Source organism: Culex pipiens, chromosome 2, assembly GCF_016801865.2.
Source record: "Culex pipiens pallens isolate TS chromosome 2, TS_CPP_V2, whole genome shotgun sequence".
NCBI classification, from domain to species: Eukaryota; Metazoa; Arthropoda; class Insecta; order Diptera; family Culicidae; genus Culex; species Culex pipiens.
In genome coordinates this window covers 180,632,135-180,642,220 of record NC_068938.1, presented here as the reverse complement: position 1 = coordinate 180,642,220, position 10,086 = coordinate 180,632,135, and the positions used below count along the sequence as shown (strand labels likewise).

General features: G+C 33.0%; 1 protein-coding gene across 2 annotated transcripts in view; it reads right to left on the bottom strand.

The window, feature by feature from the left end:
• Window positions 1–10,086, bottom strand: part of LOC120426615 (protein shank-like) — a 216,040-nt gene that overhangs the window by 122,994 nt on the left and 82,960 nt on the right. For both annotated transcript variants that reach the window (XM_052707598.1, XM_052707599.1), the window contains one exon: window positions 3,814–4,243. In XM_052707598.1, coding sequence (XP_052563558.1) covers window positions 3,814–3,978 — 165 coding nt within the window. In that variant the 5' untranslated portion in view covers window positions 3,979–4,243. The remainder of the gene's footprint in view (window positions 1–3,813; window positions 4,244–10,086) is intronic.

The following is a 10,086-nucleotide window of genomic DNA, read 5'->3' as shown; positions in this document are numbered from 1 at the left end:
TTTTCGAATAAATAATTCCAGGTAAAAAGTCACGCTATCATCGAAAAAAAATTGTGTTAAACACTTTTCGATTGCTTTGCTATGATTTAAAATCATCAAAAAATCCGAAAAATTGGCAACACAGCCAAACGAGGTTTGATCAACTTGTGCCATAGCTCAATAGATGCAATTTTGCTGTCATACAAAAAATATAAAGATTATTTTTTTAGTAAAATGACCATTGCCAATTCTAACTTTTCGTGTGAAAAAACGGCGGTTTTGAGATGTAAACTTAAAAACCGTTTTTAGTTTGAGAAAATTTCAGATTTCTTCGAAAACATATATTACAAATTTTGGAATCAAGACTAACTTTTCAAAAGGGGTTTTTTTTCAAAATTACGCCTTTAACTTTCAAAATATTTTATACCCGAAATTTGGTATGCTTTTCTGTTTAATCTGATTTTTTTAAATACTCAAATTTAAAAAAATGTTTTTGAATACTCAAATTTTCATAATTGACATAGTATGCATAAAAATAGGCAAAATTTAGTATACATTTTCATTTTTTTTTGTAAAAATTACATTTTTTATAAAGTATCGCGTTTTTTTGAAAATACTACTTTTTATAATATGCACACTCAGATTTTTTTTACCGCATTCGGCAAAGTTTGCCGAACTTTAAAATGCTAAACAGTTCGGTACACTAAAATTGCGGATTCGGTAAAAACATACGGAAATTCGGTAATAAAGTTCATTATTCTTCATCGTACAACCGAAATTCGGATTTTTTTTTGCTTATTTTGAACTACCGTACGAAGCAAAATGTTGCATGCATTCTCACTTATTTAGAGATTTTGTTTAGTAAATTACTCAAATATTAGCAAAATACCGTTTTTTTCAAAAGTTCTCAAATTTTCATAATTTGCAATATGGGTTACAAACGAAGTAAAATTGTGCATGAATTATCACTTTATTAGAGTTTTGTATGTCAAATGAGCAACTCTCTACGAAATCGGCCGATTTCGACCATTTTTATTTTTTGTATTTTTTTTATTTGACTCAAACTTTGTGGGGGCCTTCCCTTTGACCAAATAAGCTATTTTGCGTCATTGGTTCACCCATACAAGTCTCCATACAATTTTGGCTGCTGTCCATACAAAAATGGTATGTAAATATTCAAACAGCTGTAACTTTTGAGTGAATTTTCTGATCAATTTGGTATCTTCGGCAAAGTTGTAGGTATTGTTGAGGACTTTTGAGAAAAAAATAGGTACACGGAAAAAAAAATTGGAGATTTTTTTTACCAACTTTTTTTTACTAAAACTCAATTTCCCAAAATACGTATTTTTTGATTTTCGAGATTTTTTGATGTTTTAGGGGACAAAAATCCGCAACTTTTGAGCCATAGAGAAACATGGTCAAAAAATCTGCCGCCGAGTTATGAATTTTTGAAAAAATAGTGATTTTTGGAAAAAATCGAAGTTTTATGCAAAAACAATTTGCAATCGAAAAGTACTTTACAGAGTTTTTGATAAAGGGCTCCGTTTTCAAGATACAGCCACCGAAAGTTTTATTTTAGCGAAATATGTGCAGTTTTTCAATTTTTAAAAATAGTGACCATGAGTGACCATTTCTAAAAATATTTTTTTTGAAAAGTTCAGGGCCAAATATTGAATATTACGCCCATTTAAAATGCTAGTCTTGATTTAAAAATTTTCAAAATATTTTTTTCGAAAAGATCGGAAAATTTCACGAATGTTTCATGTATTAACATTGAAAATCGGACCATTAATTGCTGAGATAACGTCATTAGAAAATGGTGGGCTGATTGGGTGAGACTTAGAAAACTTCAATTTTCGTGTTTCTTTTTCTTTAAGCCGCTGTATTTCAGCAACCAGAGGTCCAATCTTCAATGTCTCTTAGACAATTTTATAGCAAATTTTCTGAACTTTACAAAAAAAATATTTTTAGAAATGGTCACTAATGGTCACTATTTTGAAAAAAAGGAAAAACTGCACATATTTCGCTAAAATCAAACTTTCGGTGGCTATATCTTGAAAACGGAGCCCTTTATCAAAAAATCTGTAAAGTACTTTTCGATTGCAAATTCAATTTTGCATTAAAAGTAATGTCAAACTTGTTTTTGCATAAAACTTCGATTTTTTCCAAAAATCACTATTTTTTCAAAAATTTATAACTCGGCGGCAGATTTTTTGACCATGTTTCTCTATGGCTCAAAAGTTGCGGATTTTTGTCCCCTAAAACATATCAAAAAATCTCGAAAATCAAAAAATACGTATTTTGGGAAATTGAGTTTTATTGAAAAAAAAAAAAATGATAAAAATCTCCAATTTTTTTTCTTCCGTCTACCTATTTTTTTCTCAAAAGTCCTCAACAATACCTACAACTTTGCCGAAGACACCAAATTGATCAGAATATTCACTCAAAAGTTACAGCTGTTTGAATATTTACAAACCATTTTTGTATGGACAGCTGCCAAAATTGTATGGAGACTTGTATGGGTGAACCAATGACACAAAATAGCATATTTGGTCAAAGTTTGAGCCAAATCAAAAAATACAAATAAAATCCATTTCCGGTTTTGGTAGAGAATTGCTCAAATATTAAAATTTTTACTAGAAGACGTATTTTTTCTAAAAATACTGAAATTTCAATGAAAAACGTAGTTTTTGAAAAATATGGTTTTGATTGAACAAAAAAAAAAAAAACTCTAATTTAGTGAAAATACATTCAAAATTTTGCTTCTTTGATACTCATATTGCAATACATGAAAAATTAAGTTAAAAATAGTATTTTACTAAAAAATGTATTTAATGTGAAAATGCATACGAAATTTCGCATTGTTCAAAACTCATATTGCAAATTATAAAAAAAATAGTATTTTCTAAAAATATGTTTTTTTTTATTTGAGTGTATTATAAAAATGTGATAATTTTTGAATATTTTTACTTTGAAACTTACTACATTATAAAACAATACATTCTTATTGAAAGTATTGAATATTTGAAATAATGTGGTTCGATTAAGTCAATTTTAGAAAGATTTAAAATAATGAGTTATCGTCCGTTACCGTCGATGAGATTATCGCCGCTTAAATTATCGTAGAAACGATAACGATTGTTATTGTTATTGTTAGACGCTAGTATTATCGACAAAAAATTTACCGATTATCAATTTTGGTTTTTAGAAATGAACAATCATGGACTATTCTCAAAAGTAAAAAAAAGGTGTTTTTTTTAGTTAAAATCAAACTTTAAGAGGCAAATCTAAAAAATGGCGCATTTTATCAAAATTATTGTTAAGTACTTAACAGGACTTACTAACTTTTCGGTAGTAGATTTGATTTCAAATTAGAAGCTGATGTCAAATAAAATCACATAAAATTGCAGGAAAAAATAATAGTTGTCCGTCTCAGAGAATTGCTCAGCAGCAACTTGTCATATAAATATGGATATCTCATTTCACGGTTGCCAGATTTTTCAAACAGTTATGACTCACGAGGAAGGTCTTCCAAAAAACTATCTTGTAATGTATAAGAAGAGCAAAAGACAGTTTGATTCATTATTTACAGCATCCAACTATCAGAACTAAAATTTCATCAGTTACTCAAGTGCTCCTAACTTTATACAGGGTTGCCAGATCCTAAAAATGTGATACTTATGGATTTTATTTTAGATATTGATGGAGATTTTTAGTTATTGATAATGAATTAACATAAATAATTTAAAAAAAGATTACAAAAGGAATTAGTTAGAAATTGGCTTGCAATAAGGTGAGTTTAAAAACAATTAAACATCAATATTCTGTTCCTACCTTTGGCAGCGACGCCAGACACTGCTGCTTGACGTCCCAGACGACCTTATCGGACGGGAACTGCAAGCACTTGTACACGTTCAGCTCGGGCACGTAGATGCGCACCAGGAGCCACCCGTCCCGCGGTTCGGGTGGCGGCTCGTCGTCGAACACCATCGTATCCATCCGGATTACTTTTTACACTGCTTCACTTATTTTTTTTTCTAATTTTCTAAAACTAACTTTTTGGCAACACACTTTTTCTTCGAAGGGCTATCTCACCGAAACTCCCTTTTTTCCTGAACAAGAACACACTCACACTTTTGCGGGTGGGGACACTAGGGTGGTACCGGGTCTTGGTTCGACATTTAAGCTGCCGTTAGGGTGGTTCCACGATTGTCACGAATTATTCCATGTTTTTTGCTGTCGGTGGGGTCAGTGCTGGCAGTTTCTGCAAATAGAAAGGGAGAGAGAAAAGACAATGTCGAAATTAATGAGCGTGTCGAATAGAACAAATTAACATAAAATTAGACAAAAAAACAGCGTGTTAAATTCTCATTTCGGGACGATTCTTTCTAATTTGCGATGCTCGCGAAGTGGTGGAGGCAAAAATGGAGGTGGTGAGCAAAGGTGATCATCCCCCGGAGATAACGTTCCGTTTCTGGATTTGCGTATTTCACACCTTCGATTTTGGGGAGGAGGTGGAAGAACAAGGTGTGATGCTGGGAAATCAATTAGTGGAATTCATTACGTAAATGAATCTTTTCGTCGTTTTGTTACGGGTGGGAAATTGGAGTGAAGACGATTTGTTCGAGATGATATCTTAATTGACTGTTCGACAAAATGAGGTTCTATTGAATACTGTGTTTAATTAGTGTTTAGAGATAAGCTCAAAATCGCAGGAATTAAAAATGGAATTCAAATCAAATATTTAAATCTTCAGATCTTTAACTTGTCACCTTTCCACTCCAATTAACCGAATCGCTTTCTGCAAAAATGAAAACATCGCAAAATCCCGTACCGCGCACCGGTTTCTGTTTGTTCCTGCCTATATAAGGTGTGAACGATACAATTAGCGCAGACACCAACTCCACCACTTGCCAGGGGCCCCTCAAGGCAAATTAAATGCAAAAGTAATAAAGACAATAATGTGAACGACTAATTTACACCCTCTCTCGCACACCAACGCTATCAAGTGACCTACTGGTTAAACTAGCTTCAAGATCTAGAGTTACTTCAAGAGTCAAACCGAATGATCTGGCCCCCTCCGGATCGATCACAGGTCGTTAATAAATGCAGCTTTTAATAAGCTCACGAGCGATACTGATCTTGTTTTGCTCGCAGCCAATCACCGCATATTTCATGGGAATTTATTCCGGCAGCTTGCAAGCTTGAAGTCGCAGTCGTCGGGACGCATCAAACGCATGCAAAATATTCTAGATGATCTGCGCTAACCCTAACCGATCGCGAGTTTTTCCTCTACCGCTCACATTTCTTCGAGATTATTAATTTTAAGTTTTTTTAAGCTCAAATTTATTCTTCAATTTTGTCCCAAAAAAAAAACGGGCAATGAAAATTAGTGATAAATTTTTATTTCGGTATAGTGCAACACATGTGTTTAAAAATCTGCTTTCGTTTGTTTACACTCTAACGAATGGAGCGCAACGCAAAGTAATTTGACGCTCACCACCTCCCTGATTCGCGCAGAGCTCGTTCGTTTGAACTCAAATGATTGCTGTCACCAAGCAGCACAGCAGCACAAGCAAGAAAGAGAGGAGAAAGAAAGACAAAGAGAGCCGTCGTGGCGCGCAACTGCTTGAGTGTCGAGCTCGGCATTCGTTCGTTTCAGCTTCGTGTGCGTTCACTGCCGGTCTCTTCGTAATGACGATCATGACAGGGGCGCTCAGTCAGCATTTAACTGACTTTCTTTCAAATTTCGAGCAATCAACGTCACTGTGTGTTTCCCTTTTTAGTGTGCAGCCAGCATGCTTTTATTACAATAGTGAATGCAGTGGTGCCAGTTGCAGTATTTTAAGTTTGCCTTTCTCATGCATCTACAATATTTTATGGTTTTCATAAATACATATTTTTTACAAAAACTTCAAAATTTCAATAGAAATTTAAGTGTAATCAGCTGAAATCAGTTAAGAATGCATTTCCCTGGTTTAGAATCATATTTAAGCATGTTTGGGTTGATTTAAAAATCAACTCAAACATGCTTAACAAATTTGAAAAAAAATTCAATGTTAAGTTTCGCAAAAAGTTTTTTTCAGCTAAAATTTTTATTTCCTTCAAATCTTACATTTTTTGAAAACTAATGATTGCAAAACATCTGAACTGGTGTAAAATACATTTTCAAACACGTTTTGCATCCTAATATATTAGACTATTACTTGTTTTTTTTTTCAATTTTTTGCCGAGTTTGCCGCCAACAAGTTTGTGAGTTTGGAAAACTGTCAATCACAAAAAAGCGAGTTTGTTTGTTTACCATAGTCTAATACCTCCTTCAGACGAAATTGATGGCAAAGTCACATGAATTGAGACAAATCACCAATCCTATAATTTGAAAAATTTTAAAATCATTTGTTTTTTTTATAGACAAATTGAACAACATTTGAAATTTTACAAAAAATGTGTTTTTTTTTCATTGAACTGAATTGAAAATAAGGATAACAATAAATAAAAAAATATTCAAACAATTTTCGACTAAATTAATGTCAAAGAGCAGTTTTCTGTATTCGTTAAGTTTTGGAGTGATTTTAATTTTTTTTTCATCAGATTAAAACTGAGCAACATTTCATTTTGTTTTAAAGAAACAAAAGAAGAAATAATTTTAGTTATCCCTTAGGGTGATTCATAAATGCTAACCTAAAAATAATATCAGTAGCAATATTTAAATTTAGGTTAGTTATGCAATAAACAGATGGACAATTTTAGAATTAAAGTAGAGTTGTTTTTTTTGTTAAATATTAATGTCCAAATTTCAAATTAAATATTTTTTAATCCATGGGACAAATCAATCAATGTTTTATCCAATTTGAAGTAAACCGAAATCATATTCAAATTATTACAGTTGTGGGCTGGTACTCTGGTCACAATTTTTTATCGAATTGGTGCTCAGATGTAATGACCTGCATTTTGAGAGAAGATTTTTTTGATTTATTTGGTTCCTTCGTGAATTTTTCGGGGCACTCTAAAAAATGATCATTTTTGTTATTGTTTTGCCTTCCTCACTGAGGTAAGGCTATAATCCTGCTCTAAAAATGAACTTTTTATTAAAAGCACTGGTTGAACCGAATTTGACCAAACCAGTTGCAATCGACTTGGTGTTGGGTCCCATACATCGCTATTGAATTGTTTGAAGTTTCGATAACTAGTTCAAAAGTTATGTATAAAAATGTGTTTTTCAATTAAATGTATGCAAACGATGTCCGGATCCATCATCCGACCCATCGTTGGTTAGGTAATTGAGAGACCTTTCCTGCGAGCTTACAACATTGAAGATTTGGCAACCCTGTCTCGAGTTATGACCACTTAAGTTGTATCTGTGTACTTATCTCTCTGGATCTAAAAAAATAGCTAAAATATGTGTCCAAACCACTCATATTACCAATTGTTGGTAAAAAGTGAGGAAGGCAAAAAAAAGGTTCAATTTCTAGATTTGTTTTTCCAATTTAAAAATATTTTTAAGGAAGCAAAAAAAAAAAAAAAATCAAAAATAACTTCTGGTGCAAAATAAAAATTTTTACCCTCTACAACCCAACCTCGCCTCTAGACGGGCTTCGATTTAAAAAATCGCAAAAATTCAATTTTTCAATCAATTTTTGATCTTGGAAAGAAGAACTCTAAAATTTTTAGAAAATGTTGGGGTTGGAAGTTGATTTAAAAAAAGTTTGACTTGTTTTATGTGACTTTGCCAAAGTTTTGAAAAATATATTTTTTTAACTAAAAATATTTATATTTTAGCAAAATGTAATGATAGGAGGTTGTAGCAAAGGCCATTTTCTTGGTAATATTTGAAACAAACATAAAAGAAACATGATAAATGCAAATGAAAAAAACTAAAAATGAAATACGAAAAACATAAAACAAGAGAACTAAAGTTTTTTCGTAGAATAAAAGTTGCTCAAAATGACCTCCTAAACACGGGAAAATAAAAAAAAATCCAAAAAAAATTGGGCAGTAGGAGGTTAATAGAACAAAAGAAAAAAAAATTACCTGACGTTAAATTTTTAAGCAATTTTAAAAGGATCACCAAACTAGGTGAAAATGGAAAAATTTAACACTTTTGGAGCTTTGGCGTAGTCGGAAGAATTGCTGCAAATAGAAAGAGGCAGCTTTTGGTTTGGTTGAAAAATAGGGTGGTTCACGATAAGAATGATTCAGAAAATCTAACTTTTCTAGGATATTTCGTGATTTTCCATTATCTAGAATGTTATTAGGTATGCCAAACCTAGCAACTTTGTCGAAGACACTAATTAAGGATATTCAGAGCACTTTTAGAGCTCTAGAAAAACATTCGTCATTAGCAATCGAAAGGGAGATCCTGCACTATAATCGTTGAAAACATTTCAGCGGTAATTTTATTCAAATTCGAGATATTTGGAAACGTCTAATTTTGACATAAAAAATTTATGGGTCCACCCTAAAGAAATTCAAAAATTGTCAAACTAAATGTGTTTCCCTATAATTTGCCATTAAAATTGTTCCAAGGTGTAATATTGTTTTTTTTTTCATATTTTGCGTATCTTTGTGCCTATATGATTATTTTACTAAGATACGACCACGATTTGCATCCAAGCCAAAAGTTTCTCATTTCTTTCTGCACTCAAACCCTAAGACACCAAATCTCTACAACAAAATTTATTTTTCGGAAAATTACTTTATTTAACTATATTAAAACTTTTATATTTAAATTGCTTACACAACTTAATGGACAACTTTTGCTTAAATTAAATTAATTTCGGCACTCGACAGCTTGCTATTGACCTATTTGGCATCTGCAAAAAAAGAACTTTGTAAATTGCGTCATTTTTCTTGAAGGTGCTTCCAAAAACGCGAATCGTAGTGTGAACATGGCGTTGTCGTCCCGTTTCACCTTAAATGAAAATATTGTTATTCATTAAGTGAGACGTTCATGTAATTTTTATACTTGAAAAATAATGGTGTTGCAGAATCAAGAAGAAACATCCAAGCACGAAAAAATGTCTTAAACTAAATTTAAAATAGTTAAGGGTTAAGGAAAATTACAGTGTTGCGAACGTGTGTGTGTGCGATCGTCAAAAGTGGCAACCTTCGCACATAATTTTGCTGCTCTGCAAGTCCAGTCAACAAGTTCCGTTGGGGGTAAACAACTTTCAAAACAGTGCGAGCTGCGAGCTTTTGATGCTGCTGACGGGATTTGAGACGTGGCGTCGTCGTGATTCTCACGTTAGGAACCAAAGTTCGCGCCTTTGAGCGACAGGTGAAAAACAATTCAAGGGGGATCTGAACGTGGGGATTTGCTAATTTAATTTGGATTGGATCTTAGATCTTAGTTTTAGTCAAAGTGGGTTGATTTGATTTTAATTTTAAATTTTTCATATTTTTGGTCAAATTTACAAAATTATTAGTGACACCATTAAGCCACAAGCTGAGGAATGCTCCAATCCTTTCATGTAACACATCATTCTTCAGACTCCAGCAAAAGTATGCCAACAATGACGTTGATGGCATAACTTCAATTACTCATAACCACATGTAACGAGGCCCTCCTCTTTCTTTCTTTTTTTCCTTCAATAGCTCAAACTGCCCCCAAAAATGCCAATCTATTCTGCCCCAAGATAGCAGCAGCAGCAGCGTGGCTCTCCACCTCAAGTTGTTCACCGTATCATTAGGCTGATCATGGGCTTGATTTCCTTGCCGGCTTTCTTGCCGCCAACCGGCCGGTCGGTTGAACATCTCCCATTTATTTACCCACAACTCTTGAGTTTGACCGACTGGTGGCTACTGGAAGCCTCACATCACAACACAACAATAAAGGAATAAAAAATGCAAAACATATGAGCAGAAAAAAACTATCTGATGATCACTTCTTAATGACCAGTTTTGGGTCACTTTCGGCAGAGAAACAAAAGGTTTATAGATGGGCTGAGCTGAGGGGATCAGCGAAATTTTTTATGTTTATTTCTTTTTTATTTTATTTATTTTTTTTGCGATGCGATGATGAGTGTTGTCCTACTCTGGAGAAGACGCGAGATTCTGCGCATCTTAAAGCACAATATTAAAAAAAATGGTGATGCGTGATGGCACAAT